The sequence below is a fragment of the Paralichthys olivaceus genome, chromosome 1, assembly GCF_024713975.1.
Source record: "Paralichthys olivaceus isolate ysfri-2021 chromosome 1, ASM2471397v2, whole genome shotgun sequence".
Lineage (NCBI taxonomy): Eukaryota > Metazoa > Chordata > Actinopteri > Pleuronectiformes > Paralichthyidae > Paralichthys > Paralichthys olivaceus.
The window spans coordinates 31,397,252-31,416,173 of NC_091093.1; the positions used below are offsets into that span (position 1 = coordinate 31,397,252).

At 44.7% G+C, this 18,922-nt stretch overlaps 2 protein-coding genes and 1 long non-coding RNA gene across 7 annotated transcripts; 2 read left to right on the plus strand and 1 right to left on the minus strand.

The window, feature by feature from the left end:
- Positions 1–476: 476 nt before the first annotated feature.
- kiaa0895l lies at positions 477–8,733 on the plus strand. 3 transcript variants are annotated; one of them, XM_069528127.1, is made up of 8 exons: positions 491–659; positions 2,407–2,468; positions 2,636–3,417; positions 3,504–3,647; positions 3,978–4,110; positions 5,054–5,359; positions 6,572–6,669; positions 6,803–8,733. In XM_069528127.1, exons 3-8 carry the CDS (start codon positions 2,683–2,685, stop codon positions 6,962–6,964), a joined length of 1,578 nt encoding a protein of 525 aa, XP_069384228.1. In that variant the 5' UTR covers positions 491–659; positions 2,407–2,468; positions 2,636–2,682; the 3' UTR covers positions 6,965–8,733. The 3 variants fall into 3 exon arrangements, with proteins under 3 accessions (XP_069384214.1, XP_069384228.1, XP_069384223.1); XM_069528113.1 differs by lacking the exon at positions 2,407–2,468 and having other exon boundaries at positions 477–659; XM_069528122.1 differs by lacking the exon at positions 2,407–2,468 and having other exon boundaries at positions 2,633–3,417.
- Positions 8,734–9,426: 693 nt separating this feature from the next.
- Positions 9,427–16,583, minus strand: csnk2a2a (casein kinase 2, alpha prime polypeptide a). Of its 3 annotated transcripts, none has more exons than XM_069528200.1 (13): positions 16,349–16,582; positions 14,084–14,454; positions 13,737–13,848; positions 13,079–13,180; positions 12,882–12,932; positions 12,652–12,711; positions 12,186–12,269; positions 11,600–11,710; positions 11,412–11,513; positions 10,838–10,938; positions 10,316–10,464; positions 10,063–10,150; positions 9,427–9,820 (listed from the first exon to the last, which is right to left on the minus strand). In XM_069528200.1, the coding sequence occupies exons 2-12, from the start codon at positions 14,188–14,190 to the stop codon at positions 10,077–10,079; spliced, it is 1,053 nt and encodes a 350-aa protein (XP_069384301.1). In that variant the 5' UTR covers positions 14,191–14,454; positions 16,349–16,582; the 3' UTR covers positions 9,427–9,820; positions 10,063–10,076. The 3 variants fall into 3 exon arrangements, with proteins under 3 accessions (XP_069384301.1, XP_069384311.1, XP_069384318.1); XM_069528210.1 differs by having other exon boundaries at positions 16,236–16,582; XM_069528217.1 differs by lacking the exon at positions 12,882–12,932 and having other exon boundaries at positions 16,349–16,583.
- LOC138410809 (uncharacterized) lies at positions 16,404–18,880 on the plus strand. The gene is made up of 2 exons (XR_011243425.1): positions 16,404–16,544; positions 18,593–18,880. It is a non-coding gene; the product is annotated as an uncharacterized lncRNA (long non-coding RNA).
- Positions 18,881–18,922: the final 42 nt, after the last annotated feature.

Below are 18,922 nucleotides of genomic sequence, written 5' to 3' on the forward strand. Positions count from 1 at the left end.
ATCAAATAAAACAGTTCAAGTCAGACAAACTATAGAAATACATATATAAATAAATAAATAAATAAATAAATATATCAATAAATAAATAAATAAATAAATAAATAAATAAATATATCAATAAATAAATAAATAAATAAATAAATAAATATATCAATAAATAAATAAATAAATACATATATCAATAAATAAATAAATAAATAAATAAATAAATAAATAAATCAATCAATCAATCAATAAATAAATAAATAAATATATCAATAAATAAATAAATAAATACATATATCAATAAATAAATAAATAAATAAATAAATAAATAAATACATATATCAATAAATAAATAAATAAATAAATAAATAAATAAATAAATAAATAAATAAATAAACAAACATATACAAGTCTGGTTTGTCCTGCTGACTCTACGCACCTACGTCATGACGTACCAGGAGAGCACCTACGTCATGACGTAGGTGCGTACGTCCTGCGTCATATCTTCCAACTCGACCGTTACTTCCTGGTTCCAGACTCCGGCCGCTGCTGAGAACCGTTACCCGGAGACAAGCGTCTGTCCGCGGCCACACACTCACCGCTCCTCCGCCCGCTGACTGCGGAGCTGGAGCTGAGATGGAGACATGAAGACCGAGAGCTGCTGCTGGAGACAGGTCCGTGAGGGGGGGAGAGACAGAGAAGGGGGGAGAGACAGGGGGGAGAGACAGGGGGGGAGAGGGGGGGAGAGACAGAGAGAGAGAGAGAGAGACAGGGGGGGAGAGGGGGGGAGAGACAGAGAGAGAGAGGGACAGAGACAGAGAGAGAGAGAGAGAGACAGGGGGGGAGAGGGGGGGAGAGACAGAGAGAGAGAGGGACAGAGAGAGAGAGAGACAGAGAGGGGGGAAGAGACAGAGAGAGAGAGGGACAGAGACAGAGAGAGAGAGAGACAGAGAGAGAGGGACAGAGAGAGAGACAGAGGGGGGGAGAGACGGGGGGGGCAGAGAGAGAGACAAAGAGAGAGAGAGGGACAGAGACAGAGAGAGAGACAGAGAGGGGGGGAGAGACAGAGAAGGGGGGAGAGACAGGGGGGGGGAGAGACAGAGAGAGAGAGAGACAGAGAGGGGGGGAGAGACAGAGAGAGAGGGACAGAGAGAGAGACAGAGGGGGGGGAGAGACGGGGGGGGGCAGAGAGAGAGACAAAGAGAGAGAGAGGGACAGAGACAGAGAGAGAGACAGAGAGGGGGGGGGAGACAGAGAGAGAGAGACAGAGAGGGGGGTAGAGACAGAGAGGGGGGGTAGAGGGAGAGAGGGAGAGAGATAGAGAGGGAGACAGGGGGGGGGGGGGCAGAGAGAGACAGAGAGAGTGAGAGAGAGAGATAAATAGATACTTTATTGATCCTGAAGGAAATTTAGGTTTGTTTGACCACATGGGCAGGTTCACGTTCATGTTAGCCTGATGTTAGCCTGATGTTAGCCTGATCTTAGCCTGATCTTAGCCTGATGTTAGCCTGATGTTAGCCTGATCTTAGCCTGATGTTAGCCTGATCTTAGCCTGATGTTAGCATGATGTTAGCATGATGTTAGCCTGATCTTAGCATGATGTTAGCATGATGTTAGCCTGATGTTAGCTTGATCTTAGCCTGATGTTAGCCTGATGTTAGCCTGATGTTAGCCTGATCTTAGCCTGATGTTAGCCTGATCTTAGCCTGATGTTAGCCTGATGTTAGCCTGATCTTAGCCTGATGTTAGCCTCATGTTAGCCTGATGTTAGCATGATGTTAGCATGATGTTAGCCTGATGTTAGCTTGATCTTAGCCTGATGTTAGCCTGATGTTAGCCTGATGTTAGCCTGATCTTAGCCTGATGTTAGCCTGATCTTAGCCTGATGTTAGCCTGATGTTAGCCTGATGTTAGCCTGATGTTAGCCTGATGTTAGCCTGATCTTAGCCTGATGTTAGCTTGATCTTAGCCTGATGTTAGCCTGATCTTAGTGTTGTTGTGTAGCTGTGTGCAGAGCTGTTTGCTATGAGCTGTTGTCCATAAAGTTGTTACCGTCCATGCAGACCTCATAGTTTCAGCTGCAGTTGTCCTCGTGGCATCAAAACTGTTCTGCCTCTATCACGAGAATTTCACTTGCACTCTTCAGAAATTTGGAAGCTGAGTCCACGATTAACGGCCGCTTCATACGTCACTTCTTCTAGACAGCGAGTGAATACATTTAAATACTCTCTCGTAAACACTCTGCTCGTCTGTGGAGTTTCTCTTGCTGCCTCACGTTGGTGGAAAGTTAACAGATGAGACAAACAGCCTGTTTGTTACTTTGCTTTCTACTGTCCAACCTAAAATACGTTTCACACACTGCTGTCGTGTTCTTCTGCTCAGCAGAGCAAAACAACGGAACCTTTCTGACTTTGTCTGTAGGTCAAGAGGGTCTGCAATAGTTCAAGTCACAGTGAGAGCCCTCTGCTGGATCACGAGGCAAAGTACTGTGCTTGTAATTCATGTTTTGAAATTGATTTAGTCTTTACTGGTCGAATATGAACTTTTCCCCAACGTTCAAATGAATGTTTTGAATTTCCAATAAAAAACGAAAGCCCTGAATCTTCGTCACAACGACATCACTAAGCAGTGAACATGTATCTGTCAGCAGTGTCGGGGCCGGAGCGGGGCCCAGCCTGAGGCGCAGCCGGCGTGGTGATGGTGTTGAACTCAGGTGACGTCTTCATGGATCAGGTCGAGGGTCAACGTGTCGGGAGGAACGGGGACCTGTTGGAGCCAGATGTGAGAGCAGGTCCACCAAAAACCACCATCGGCTCTGCCACAGCACCCAGATCGTCGGCCAAGAGTAGCAATGTTGCGAAGAAGGAGAAGGTGTCCCACAACGGACTCCCAGCCCAGTCCACCAGCACCCCGGTCGAGAGGAGGTCATCATCATCATTAAAAGGTGGGGCCGAGCCCAGACCCCCGCTCCGCCGTCCCCTCAGCCTGGATATGATGCCCCAGCGCCTGCGAGGGTCTCAGGAGCAGATTGCGTCCAGGCGGATATTGCAGCCTCCTTGGCGCAGCGGATCTGCCGCCCCCTCCCCCCCGGCACGCAGCCTGACCAGCCCCAGTCTGGGTGCAGGTGGCTGGATGCGGCGCAGTGAAAGCACCTGCTCAGTCAACTACTCCCTGGGGAACCGGGCAAGCAAGGGGCAAATGCGACCTGCCACCTCACTGCCCCACATAGCTAAACGGGTGGGGGGCACGACGCTACCCACGTTCTCCAGGCCGTGTTTGCTCATTGCACTCAGACCTCTGAACTTGGAGCAGGAGAAGCTGGCGTTCTTTCAGTCCGACTACAAGCACGAGCCTCAGTTTGAGTATACCCAGCCTGAGCCGAGGAGCATGCTGGAGAAGTACCAGGACGGCTCGGGCCTCTTCCTCCAACAGGTAGGGTTCAACCGGATCAACTAAGACTGAGACATGATGATGAAGGTGATGATGAGGATGATGATGACTTCTCTGTTTCTCTGCAGGCCGTTGGAATCATGGAGTGCGTCCTGAGGAAGTTTGGCTCCTATGAGAACTTTGAGGAGGTGACGGGTGGTAACGTGCTTCCTAAGAGTCAGGTCTGGGCTGCTGTCCGTAAATACCTGCAGAAAGAAGGCTGTGTGGGAGAGGTGAGTCCAGTGACTACAGGTCAGCGCTGGCTGTGTAGGTCTGGGAAAGAAGTTTCATTAGCCAACACAGGATGAAGGTGATTTGTGTTACTCTGAAAGTTCAGCCAGGCTAAACTTTCTTTTTATTTAAACCAGGAGTTTGTAGAATCCTTTTTGTTTTTGGGGTCTTGTTCTTTAAATGACCTGCAGAGAAGCACAGACACGTGTGGTCTGAGAAATCATTATTTTCATGGAACATGATTCTTCAGATCGTCTGGGGGAGTTAATGAAACGTCACAAGAGATGATGAGGATGATGAGGACGATGTCCTCTGTGTGTTTGTGTCTTCAGGTGGTCGTACGTTTGTCTGATGAGCTGCTGTCTCAGGCGGTGATGGTTGTGGAGAGCTGTCGTCCCACTCTGACCATTAACCTGGCGAGGGCTCGGCAGCACTGGCTGGAGGGGATGCTGCGACATGAGATAGGTGAGAGAACGTTTGTGTTCCTCCTCCAGAGAAGATACAGAGAACTGAGGAGGGTCGGGTTTCTCTAGAACTTCTTGAGGTCTCGACCGGTCTCTGCACTGCTCGTTAATGAGATCATCATCTAGCTGCACAATCCTCGTAGGTATTGGTTTTTTCAGCACAATGTATTTGTACATGTTGGTTTGGAGCAGACAGATGATCCAGCTGTGGAGCCTGGAGCCTGAAGCTGTGATGTCAGAGTCCTATCTTAATAATTCCTCAGCTCCTAACCTGGAAGGTAGAACGACACAAGACACTGACACGAGGCGTTCGGGGGAAGTGGGTCATCTCGTGTCCGATAATCTTTATGTGGAATTTTCTTTTGTCCTCACTGGTTTCAGTTAAGAGATATTTTAGACGACAGTTTGCCTCCAACCTTCTGGCTTCAGTTTCAACTCGACACAGTTCCATAAAGAAAAGACTTCACCAGTCGGATGTGTCAGTAAAGACAGACGACCACTTCCTCCAGGAGAAGACACGAGTGCCTCCATCTTGATTTTAAACGTTTTCTGTTCAGATATTCAAACTAACTTTAGCTGCCATCTGGCGGTGATGACCCTATCAGTCTGTGCAGTAGTGATTGAGGAGGAGCTGCAGTATCTAGGTCCCGCCCAATACATGCTCGCCCAATCAGGAGTTAGTCTCAATTAACTAATTAAACCAAACTGATGAGAAACACTTGAACGAACATCAGCGAGATGAGAACGAGCTGAAACGACAGAAACATCTTTGACAAACATTTATTTAACGTCTACTTTGAGTTTTTAGTTTGGTCCATGTCCCATCTGCTAACATGGAGGAGGTTTATGATCTGTATTGCAGGCAGCCACCAGGGGGCCATTGAGGCTTCAATTTTGGGAGCTGTCATGTCGTCCATCTTTATTTCTAGTGTATGTTTCCTCAGGGACACATTATCTCCGAGGCGTCAACAACAACCTTCAGCTGTGGGCCACCTCCGACGGCAGGAAACAGTTCGGCCTTAAACCCGCCAACCCGACGGAGGAGGGCCTGGCCAGCCTGCACAGCGTGTTGCTACGGAAACAGCCCTACCTGTGGCGCGCGGCTCTGCTCTACTACACCGTGTATCACGCTGCCAACATGAGCTTCAGCCAACTCTTCAGCCACATCGCACGTTTCGTCCAGGACCCAGACGTCCGCTGGGAGTACTGTCTGAGAGCCAAGAGAGGACAGACGGACACCTCGCAGCCTGGTGAGTGGTACACACACACACACACTCACACACACACAGACACACACAGAGACACACGCACATACACACACACAGAGACACACACACACAGACACACACAGAGACACACACACACACACACAGACACACACACACACACACACAGACACACACACACACACACACACACACACACAGAGACACACACACACACACACAGACACACACACACACAGACACACACACACACACACACACAGACACACACACACACACACACACACACACACACACACACACAGAGACACACACACACACACACAGACACACACACACACAGACACACACACACACACACACACAGAGACACACACACACACACACACAGAGACACACACACACACACACACACACACACACACAGAGACACACACACACACACACAGACACACACACACACACACACACAGACACACACACACACACACACACACACACACACACACACACAGAGACACACACACACACACACAGACACACACACACACAGACACACACACACACACACACACAGAGACACACACACACACACACACAGAGACACACACACACACACACACAGACACACACACACACACACAGACACACACACACACACACAGAGACACACGCACATACACACACACAGAGACACACACACACACACAGACACACACATACAGAGACACACACACACAGAGACACACACATACATAGACACACGCACATACACACACACACAGAGACACACAGACACACACAGAGACACACACATACAGAGACACACACATACAGAGACACACACACACGCACATACACACACACAGAGACACACACACACACACAGACACACACACGCACATACACACACACAGAGACACACACACAGACACACACACGCACATACACACACACAGAGACACACACACAGACACACACACGCACATACACACACACAGAGACACACACACAGACACACATACGCACATACACACACACAGAGACACACACACACACCCATACACACCTCTAATGTGTCCTGTTATATTTCCATTCTCCTTGTGTGATCTGTTGTGTGTGTGTTGTGTGTGTGTGTGGTCTGTTGTGTGTCTGTTGTGTGTGTGTGATCTGTTGTGTGTGTGTTGTGTGTGTGTGTGGTTTGTTGTGTGTGTGTGTGTCTGTTGTGTCTCTCAGGTTGCTTCAGTAAAGATCAGGTTTATCTGGATGGAATTCTGCGGATTCTTCGTCATCGACGGTCGATCGACTTCAGGTTGTTGACGTGTTTGGGGAAGGTTGGTGTGAATTCTTCTTCTTCATCAAACGTAGAACTCGTCGTCCTCTGAGCCTCTCACGCTCGGTGGGGAGATGAACCCTCTGTCTGGTGTAACCCGACCTCACTAACCGTCCTCTTCGCCCTCGCCGCAGGTGTCGTACGAAGACGTGGAGCGGCTGCGACACCTGGCGACGCTCCAGCGGACCAGAGTCCCGCACTTCATGCGAGACCAGGAGCGTTACCTGCAACATCTGGATCATATCGTTGACGTCAACGAACTGGACGACTCCGCGCTGCAACATCTGCTGCCGTGAGTGTCTCGGCTGCGTCTGAAGACGGAAGAGTGAGACGACCTGAAGGATGCTGGGACACTGACCGTGTCACGTGACTCCCTGATTCTCACGTAATATTTGGGCGATCTTTGTAAAACTTGAATGATACAAACAAAAAGGGACAAACACACTAACACCTCTTAGCTACGTGTTCACTTTCGTCTAATGCATGTCCACAAGCCCCGCCCCCTCGTCACCTTGACTCCCACTATCACGTTACCTCAACACTGCGAAGCTACGACGTAACAGCATCATATTTAGACACAGCAACATTTCATGTGCATATTTAAACCGACATAATCACTCACTTATTTATGCAACTATTTAAGTTTTTTACTTTGGCAGAACAACTGAATGTCTCTGGTTCTAGCTTTATAACTTCTTCTTTCAGAAACCGTTTTTTACGCCTTAGACTATTTGCATTTTAAAAAGGACACCAAGGACACTTCAACTACTTCAAAGCCCCGAGGAACTGAGACTTCAAAGCCCCGAGGAACTGAGGCCGTGAACCTTTCAAGTGCCAGAGGACTCAGTCAAATCAAGTCTTCTCTGGGAGCTTCTCAAATATCAGTGTTATTAAAGCCAGAGGCGTTCTTTCTGTGACATCAGAGTCCTTGGTGCCCTTTGGATGTTTGAATATCGATATGCTTCTGTGATGTGACCCGCCCCCGCCGTTTTATTTTGCAAAGTTAAAGGAACAGTCGAGCGTTTTGGGAAACGTGCGTCTCGTCTGCAGTCGTCAGTATCGTCAGTTTGAGTTCAGCATCTTGCTCGTGGACACTTTAGTAAACTGAAGGAGTCAGGGATGGAACCGGCAGCCTCCTGGTTACTGGACGTTCCTCTCTTCCTCCTGAGCGATCTCTAATATTACCCAGTGTTCAGTTTGTTATTCTGCTCGTCAAGTCAGGTCACTGCTTCACATCCACTCTGTGTAACTGTCACTGATCGACAGCGCCCCCTGCAGCCCAACATGGTGATTATCTGTGTTGTGTTTTCATGTAAAAACAAAGTGAATGGATGTGTTGAGCTCCGACTGTGTCGTCGCACTGAAACACAACACATGATATTACCCATGATCCTCTGCCTCCTGAACCAGAGGAGCTGCTGCTGTAACTCAGAATCCTTCATGTTGTAAAGTTTCCTGCTGAATGTTGATAAACGCTGGTTTTAATAACTGATCACAGTTCAGCTTCACTCGTCAACAAGATATTGAACGAGCACATTTCCCTGAATGTCGGACTGTTCCTTCAACTGGTAGAAGTGCCTCAGTGGCATCTTTATAAAGTGTCGGCTCTTTGTGACGCAGCCAAACTTAATCGTCCGTCCTCAGTCGAGGAGGGGGCGTGTTGTGGGCGTGCCTTCGATGGGTGCAGAGCTCATCTGCTGTAGTTAGCCGTGTACTCGTTGGCTGCTTTTTACTGTTTTTGACTCTTAAGTCAGTCGTTCTGTGCTACGTCGTCTGTGAGCACCATCGGCAGCGCTGATGAAATCTCATAGATTTGTTTAAGTCTCCAGTTTTTAACTTCAAAACCTCGACCAAAATGTGAACCCCACTTCTATGATGCATTTTAAATCCATGGATTTGAGGGTGAAGTGAAACTGACCCTCGTCTGCTGACCTCATCGGCCTCAGCCCAGACTCGCCTGAACGACTGCACTCAGTGTTTGTAACGCACGAATGTTGCACAAGTGTTTTATGTTCTGGAAAAACATTGAATTTCCAGTTTATTTATTAAAAGTGCACAAAGTTAATGAGCTCTGTGGTGATTTTGTTTCATGATGCATCAACGTCCTGAACGAAGGAGATCAGCTGCAGAAGCTGCTGCTGGAGAATCATCACATTTAAGTTTTGTGTGTCACAATGATGAACAATGACAAAAAGAAATAGATCTCTGGGGAGAGTTCATTCCTCCACCGAGTCTTCTTCAATTCAAACTGCACCACACTCAGAAATATCACTTCTTTAAATATGATCTGTCCCATTAAGGCTCAGTAATTATTGTCTCGGTCGTGTTCCGTCCACCAAGTTACTGAAAACCTGTTCAGTTAATAAACATTTTATAATTCCACTGAGAAACGAAATTCACTGTTGATCCGTCGTGTCTACGTAGAAAAGTCAGAATCAGTCTCACGTGGACCCAAATTAAACTTTATTTTAAATGACATGTGAAAGACGTCAAATCTGGAAAAATGTTTAATTTAATTTTGACTTTTTTAAAAAAGCCAGAATTAACTAAACACCACTTCTTTTATTCTGAAAAGAAAAAAACTGTTTTATTAAAGTTACAAAGTTGAATTCAAACTAAACTTTTGTTCATCAAATATTTCTTCATGAGAATTTTATAAAAAATAACTTGAAAGAATCGATGATGGTTTAATCACGTGACTCCTCAGACACACTTCAGTGAATCAGATGAAAAAACAAACGGGAGTCTGACACTGGACTTTAAATAAAAACGGTTTATTCTCTTTCAATATAGCTTTTGTTCTATCCATAGTGCTAAAACCTGGAGCTCAGGTCACTGCAGCGTCGTAGTGACCACAAACGTTTTTACAGCAACGACAGCGGCTCGATACTGATCCATCAACAGTCACATAGCTCATTTAAAAACAGGGGGGGTGTGGGGGGTGGAGGGGGGGATCGTTGGGAGTCAGATCTGATTTCAGGTCAGATTTATTTGCGACTTGGACCGAGCGGCGTAGTTTCCCCGGGCTTTGTTTTTGTGGAGACATTTAATCTGTGCATGGTTCTGTGTGTTGACATCTCGCTCCAGTATGGCTGTTGATGTGGAGGCTCCTGCCACGAAAAGGTCACAAGTTGAGGTAACAAAGATTCTTCCTGAAGGGAAACAGAAAGATCTGACACAGTCAGGACGGAACGATACGAATCTGTTCATGTTTCTGATAAAATCTGAGTTTTACAGCCGATGAAAAAGTTGAAATGAACAAACACGATGAGAAGAAGAAGAAATTCTGATTCACTGATCAATAAAATATTCATGTTTAAAACAGTCTCACTTCAATTTCAGTGTCTTCTCTCTCAGCACTGCTGCATGTGACTAAATAAAACACGCGTGTCACCTGCTCTCTGCTCATCATGTTGCATTGGAGCTGCTTATTGCCTTTGTGCCGTCGGTGTTGGCGTTAGCGTGTTCCTTCACCACAGGATCTGATGGACAAGAGCAGCGTCAAAACAATCTTCATTTCAATTATCACATTCAATTCATGAAATCGGTCAAATCGATGTGTGAACAGATGACAGCGATGATGTTGTGTGAACACGCCGACGTGTGACCGGCGGGCGTGGTCTCCACGCACGGCGTGCAGCACTTACAGAAGTACGGGTGCTGCATGGCCTCGGCCGCCGTCAGCCTCTGCTGGTGGTCGTAGCGCAGCAGCTTGTCCAGCAGGTCCAGAGCCTCTGGACTCACCAGGTGCTGGTTCTCTGATTGGATGAACTGCTCCCAACGCTTCCGTGTTTGCCTGAACACAGAGCGCCACAATCAACGAGACTGAACCTGGACCGGTCGAACTTCCTTCAGCTTGAAAATCAAGAACAACACGAGGAGCCTGAAACTAAAGCAGCTTCATGATTAGAAACTAAATATGATCGGTGATGTCTGTGCTCTACTGATGTCAGATCGTGATGCTGCTGACGGAGGTAATATAATACATAATATATAAAATATTTATTAATTAATGTTTCCATCGTCAGTTTTCTTCAGATGAAAATGTTTCGTCTGTAACTAAACCTGCTTCATTATCGTCCTGAATCATTTAGTAACAAGCTCCTGGACACGTTGTGACTGAAGCTCGGAGACGCTGCTCCGGGTGTCCGTCCTCCGCTCATACTCACTGTCCCAGCAGGTCTTTGAAGCGAGTGTCCAGTTCTATGTGATACTTGTGCAGGTAACCAAAGAGCTCGTCGGTGCCGAGAACCTTAGCGATGCGGACCAGCTGGAAAACAAGATGCAGATTCAGTTCATGAATTACAAGCTGAGGCTTCATTCTACTACTGATGTCAGAGCGCCACCTCATTCAGTTCTTTATGTTGTGGATACTAATTCCTATTTACAGCAGCTCAAAGCTCTGAATGTGCGTCAGCGCCCCCCTGTGGCAGAGTCCACAGGACCCAGCAGCTGAGAATTGAACGTCATGACGACAGCTTGCTCTTTGTCGAGGTGTCGCTAACCATCAGATCAGATCTTTAAAACTCCAGGAAGATTTCTGATTGGACACAGAATGAGTCAACGTCCCTGACGACTCAAAGTGTGAAGTGTTGAGAAGAGAAGGACGGAGACTGTTATTTTCTAACGAGAGAGAAACGAAGAGTCGACACGGAGACGCAGGATCCAACCTGGAAAGTGGATTTAATTTGTATTTGTGTTTGGATGCAACTTCTGAAGAAGCGACGGTTTATGATGCGTTACCTGATCGTAGTTGTCCTGGCCATGAAAAAATGGCTCCTTCAGGAAGATCATGCTGGCCAACATGCAGCCCAGACTCCACATGTCCAGACTGTAGTCATACATCTGGAGAGAGAAAAACATGAAGCAGGTGTCAAAGCAGACGACGAGCGACTGGTGTCTTCAGAGGGAATCACTGTCTCAGTGGGTACCTGATAGTCCACTAGCAGCTCAGGGCCTTTGAAATAGCGAGACGCCACCCTGACATTGTATTCCTGAGCGGGATGGTAAAATTCTGCCAAACCCCAATCTATGAGACGGAGCTGCAACAGAGAGAAGAACACAGATGTTAACGAGGTGTCACGTCTTCTGTTCTCAACCCTCATCAAGAGTAAAACTACCGAACGATCTGTATCAACAGGAAACCACAGAGAGTCACATGTGAGGATCCGTCTCCCTGGACGGACACAAGACATTCTGCATGTAACTAACATGAATCAAGAGTTTATCAATGGTTAAAGTATCTTCACGCAGAGATGAAGCAAACTACTCCATGATCTTCTGCTTCAATGATCACTGCACACGATAGCTTAGCATAAAGACTGCAAGTGAAGGGGAACAGCTAGCCTGACCGTTTGTGTCCAGCTCTCAACAATAAACACTCTAAAATGAGAAATTATTATTTTAAGTAAAATAAACTAAAAATGCTTCTATTAATATTCAAGTTAAATCTGGTCCCTCAGTGTTGACAGAGTCGTGACGACAGAACACAGAACGTAAACAGTGGAACGATGGAACCTTTCTCAGCTGGTGGTCGATCATCACGTTATGAGGCTTCACGTCTCTGTGCATGATCCCCATACTGTGACAGTAGTCCAGAGCCTGCAGGGAAACACAGACGTGTTCTGTTCTTTATTAAACAAAAACCTGGCGACGGATCACAACACACGTAAAACTTTTTTCAGTTGGTACAAGCACAGCTCACAGACTCTGGGTCAGTTTGTTAATAATCAGGGACTTTCTTCATTATAACATTTGGTTTTGTCTTATTCAACATTAAACTGACGAACAGTTTGAAGACAATAAGAAAATAACAGATAAATCATCATTTCTAGAATCGACTGAGTCTCTTCTCCCTCGTTTGTTTAGTTTGATGAATCACGATTATTAAAGTTGCTGCTGATCATTTTTACGATGAGAGATAATTCCATCCTCAGAAGTTCTGTCACAGTTGATGTAAACTCATGTCCGCTTGATGTTTTACCTTGAGCAGCTCATACATGTAGAATCTGATGTCATAGTCCGTCAGCTTCTGGTAAAGCTCCTGTCGAACAGAGAAGACGTTCACGTTGAAATCATGAGTCACATGAGCTCAGCAGCTTTCTGCTCATCACAACAGTAACTGGAGGGTTAATAATGGATATCAATGCGTTTGCATGGGAGGGGACTCTGCTGCTAGTCCTGCATGTGTGATGTCGGCCAAACAGAAAGTACCTTAAAATCTGTGTTATTGATGCACTCAAAGACAAGCGCTGGTGTTCTGGACTGCAAAGAGAGGACAACAGACTTAACTGAGGACAACAGCAGGACGGTGGAGATCATTACGCACACGCTCAGACACACAGTTACAAGCATGACTGGATTATCGCTGCTGACATGCCAACGTGCAGCCTCACGTTCCTCTAACTCACCACGGGGTCTTTGACTGTGTCCACCAGACGGATGATGTTGGTTCCTCCGCGCAGGTTTTCAAGAATTTTGATTTCCCTTTTGATTTTCTTCTTCTTGACGGGCTGGGGACAAAACAGTGTTTGAAATAATGATCCACATTCAGGAGCTACAGGGTTTAACAATGTTCTTTAGCTCTGTGATTCACTGCACTGTTAGGCTGATAGTGAGCTGAGCTCCCTCTGCGACATCACCAGGCAAATTACTGAAGCTGGTCTGATGCAGCTTCAAGCTGCAGACACCGATTGGTCGCTGTTTGCACCACGTTGACATTTCATTCTTGTGCTCGTGTCGTCACTGAGGAACAAATACGTTTTCAAACGAACTTGTTGCGACCAGAAGAGCCACTTCAGACCTGTGCACCTCTCTGCTTCCACAGAGCGATCGAGGGAGTTTCACCATCGTGTTCTGCAGAATGCCTCCACTCCGCTCTTTGGTGACGGGTCGTTAAGATGAATCAGTCAACAGGAAACCGTGAACATAGACTAAGCTCAAGATTCCACATTTTAAATTCCAACAAGTCATTTCATCAACCACATCCGAATGTTTGTTAGAATATAGAATAAAAAAGCTCCTCATCCTCGAAACACGTCTTCACCAGAAAGCGTGCACAGGACTCACCTTGAGGATTTTCACCACCACCTTCTCATTGTTGGTCACATTTATGGCCTCGAACACTTCACTGTACTTCCCTCGACCCAGTTTACGAACCAGCTGATAATTGTCTTGGTTGCTGGAGAGAAAGAGCAGAAATTACACAAGATCAGTGTTTTAATGATGAAACTAGTTTGGATTATATGTAAACGTGTGATTTGTGATGTCATTGTTTTCACTGTGTAAAACTCTCGATGCAGCTCTGACTTGCAGAGATTTGCACTTTCTTGTTGTGACCTGATATTTATCTTAAACATTTCATTTCACAGTCTCTTCGTTGAAATACTTCCCCGTGTGAACTAAATGAACTGTACCTCCAGTTTGGCACATGTGCGTCATAGTCCCAGTACTCTCTGTTCTTCTGTGTGTTGACATCGGTGTACACCCGAGCCTTGCTGCTGGCCGGCGTGGATCCCGGCATCGCTAGCTTTGAGGCTCCGCGTCCAGGACCTCCTGCAGAATACTTATCGGCTCGATGCTGGAAGGACGTGCAGCGACTCTCCAGAATTCGTGGCTCTAAGATCCCGCTGCTGTGCTTACCATCGGCTTTGGCTACTTGCGGCCTCTGGTGAAAGGCTTCAGGCCGTTTGGATGCAGATGTCGTGCAGACTGACAGAGCTACGAGGATCGAGTGTGAGAAGCCCCTGAGCAGGATGTTGGGCAGGAAGGGATGAAGAGCCGCCAGCTGCAGAGAGAAGAGGCCGAGGAGAAGAGAGAGTTTAAATCAAGGATCCAGAAACAATGAAGATGAAGTCTGTAGAAAAAATATTTTCTGAATGAAGAACTGGAGCTACTGATTAATGTCATTAAGTCATTACTAAATCTTGTGGTTATGTTGTGTTCCGCTTCCGTCTCGTGCCACTCATTCTAATTTGTCTTTTATGGAGCGTTTGTTGTTTTTGTCTTCGTCTCAAAATCTTCAGGATAAAGATCTGAAAACGAGTCAGCTGGCAAACACATGCCCCTTTACAGAAGTGCTGATAGACGTGTGTTTTCCTTATAGAGTTTAACTAAATAAGAAAAAGGGACAATTTCATTGTTTTTTCCTCCAAACAAAACCAACAGCTCCTAAAATTGGACCCGTCTAAATCTGGATTCACAGCATTTCAAATCCCTGTTACACATCAATTCATGAAAAAGAGAAGAAAATGAAATTTCACAGTGTGATCTGCACCACACAGATCAATAACCTTCGTATCAACACGTGTCAAACCTGGACGAGTTAAACAGAGACAATAAACAACCAGACTCATTGTCAGACACAACAAAAGACCAGTCTGTAACAAATGTCTTTCAAATCTCCGTCAACCATTTCTACCTTTCACAAAGCTCCGTGTTCCTGTGAAGATCAGACGTTAACCAGCTCCCTCCTCACACGTGTCAGACGTGGACTGGATGAGCATGAAGGCTGCTTCTGTTTCCAGAGAATCACTTTATTTAATCTGAATATTTAGATATGTGGTTTTAATGAGTGAGTGTAAATCCAGTGAAATTAGATTTCATGAGGAGTTTGTTGGGTGGAGGTGTGCACTCCTATATATATATCCTATATCTATATCAATGTGGATCCTCTTAGACCAGGACACACTGTCCTTAAACCAGATTAACATGGAGACTCCAATAAGTATCTACAGTCCAGTTTTACTGATTTAACTCATTTATTTATCTCTGGTTAGAAAACAACAATAAAAAAAGCAGTTCTACATCATTTTCTCCATCAGGTCCACAGGACACCAGAGCTCACTAATAATCCAGATCATCTACACTCAGACTTTGACTCAGCCACCATGGAAACACTGAGAAACACAGTGAAACACTGAGAAACACTGAGAAACACTGACAAACACAGACAAACACAGACAGACACAGACAGACACACTGAAACACTGAAACACAGACAAACACTGTGAAACACAGACAAACACTGACACAGACAGATACTGAAAAATGCTGCGAAACAATGAGAAATAATGTGAAACATTCAGAATCAATTAGAATAATTTAGAATCAATCGGAATCAATTAGAATCAATCGGAATCAATCGGAATCATTTAGAATCAATCAGAATCAATTAGAATCATTCTGAACCAATCAGCATCAATCAGAATCCATTAGAACCAATCAGAACCAATCAGCATCAATCAGCATCGATCAGAAACCCCGCGTGTGACAGGTGCTGGTGGGTTCGGTTCCTCGGCAGAACCAGACCTCAGACCTGAATCCCGACCCGCGGCCTTTTCCAGCCGCTGCGCTGCTTCTGGTGACTGACCGCTCGAGCCTGGTTAACTTTAACCTGACTGGTTAGCGACGAGTTAGCACGATAACCAACCCGCTGAGCGGGAGCATCACTAACGATGCGTTCATCTAGAGCTAACGAGCTAGCTGCTCGTTGCGATGAGCTAGCTCGTTAGCATCACACGAAGCGCTGTAACCGGATCCTGCTCGACCTCACGAGGATCAACCAACCTCCGCTCGGCAGCTCCTCTGAGGCTGAACCCGCTGCAGTCTGCAAACACGTCCGCACAGCGCCTCGTACTCACACCTAGAACCAGAAGCGAGGCTAAAGCTAGCCGGCTAACCTCGTCGTAGGAACACCGGAGCTCAGCGGAAGTTAGCTCGTTAGCACCGGCGGGACGTTTCTCTCCGCGCAGCACCGGAGGCTCCACCGGCTCCTGGGTCACTGATGAGCCGGAGAACAGCCACGCACTGCGGGATCAGCTGCTGCGGAGTCTGGAGCCGGAGCTTCGTTAGCGGCAGGATGATCTGCCCTCTGCGGTAAACATCCCCCGGAAGTGAACTCACAGCCTCCGTGACCTGACAGTGGTTCACAGCGGGAGGTTCTAGATTCTATTATTCTACATTCTATACTCTACATTCTACACTCTACATTCTATACTCTACATTCTACATTCTATACTCTACATTCTACATTCTATACTCTACATTCTATACTCTACATTCTACATTCTATACTCCACATTCTATACTCTAGATTCTATACTCTACATTCTACACTCTACATTCTATACTCTACACTCTACATTCTATACTCTACACTCTATACTCTACATTCTACACTCTACATTCTACACTCTACATTTTATACTCTACATTCTACACTCTACATTCTATACTCTACATTCTACACTCTATACTCTACATTCTATACTCTACACTCTACATTCTATACTCTACACTCTACATTCTATACTCTACATTCTATACTCTACATTCTACACTCTATACTCTACATTCTACACTCTATACTCTACATTCTATACTCTACACTCTACATTCTATACTCTACACTCTATACTCTACATTCTACACTCTACATTCTACACTCTACATTTTATACTCTACATTCTACACTCTACATTCTACATTCTATACTCTACATTCTAGATTCTATTATTCTACATTCTACACTCTACATTCTACACTCTACATTCTACACTCTACATTCTATACTCTAGATTCTACACTCTACATTCTACACTCTACATTCTACACTCTACATTCTATACTCTACATTCTACACTCTACATTCTACACTCTACATTCTATACTCTACATTCTACATTCTATTATTCTACATTCTATACTCTACACTCTACATTCTATACTCTACATTCTATACTCTACACTCTATACTCTACATTCTACACTCTACATTCTACACTCTACATTTTATACTCTACATTCTACACTCTACATTCTATACTCTACATTCTAGATTCTATTATTCTACATTCTATACTCTACATTCTACACTCTACATTCTATACTCTACATTCTATACTCTAGATTCTACACTCTACATTCTACACTCTACATTCTATACTCTACATTCTATACTCTAGATTCTACATTCTATACTCTACATTCTACATTCTATTATTCTACATTCTACACTCTACATTCTACACTCTACATTCTATACTCTAGATTCTACATTCTATACTCTACATTCTACATTCTATTATTCTACATTCTATACTCTACATTCTACATTCTATACTCTACATTCTACACTCTACATTCTACACTCTACATTCTATACTCTACATTCTACATTCTATTATTCTACATTCTATACTCTACATTCTACATTCTATACTCTAGATTCTATACTCTAGACTCTACATTCTATACTCTACATTCTACACTCTACATTCTATACTCTAGATTCTACATTCTATACTCTACATTCTATACTCTACATTCTACACTCTACATTCTACATTCTATACTCTTCATTCTATACTCTAGACTCTACATTCTACATTCTATACTCTACATTCTGTCCATGGTTCAACAGCACAGGTCATTAAAACACATAATTATTACTCTATTAAAACATAATTATTATTCTATTAAAACATAATTATTATTCTATTAAAACATAATTATTATTCTATTAAAACATAATTATTACTCTAGTAAAACATAATTGTTACTGTTAAAACAAACCTATATATTTGTACAGATGTGTGTTGTTGTAAAAACTCCATATGAGCCTGTTAAGAACGTTTGTATCATTGACGATGATTTTTTTTATTGAAACATACAAAATACCACGTGTGTGTTGACCAAATACTTTTTCCTTTTACTTCTCTGAATATGATTTTGTCCTCGTTAGTTTGACTTTTATTCCCAAACAAAACTGACGGAGCACTTATTTAATTAATTAGTTAATTAATCCTGCAAACACAGAATATCATCTGTCACCTCCACCATCATGAATGAACCACGCTGCACTCACTGAACTGATCCCAGACCTGCAGGGTTCACTCATCTACTGCACTCCTCTTGTTCTACAGGGAATTTAACGATCATTTCTTCATCACCCAGATAACTGGAACCACAAATGTTCCGATGATCCATCAAACAGAATCTGCAGCTTCTCCTTCCTGCAGCTTTATGCTCCCGCTCGTCAGTGAACCAGTAAACCTGGTGGGAGGATGTGGACTCGGTCAGAGAAGACATTTCTGTGGATCAGGGCGCAGAGAAGGACCTTTTTCACTTTCTGTAACATTAAGATCAACACTTTTCAACATTGTCCTTGATGGTAAATCTAATTAAAAAATCAGACACGTTTACAGAACTGATATTTACGAGTGTGTGTGTTTGGATCTAGTGAAAGTAAAAGG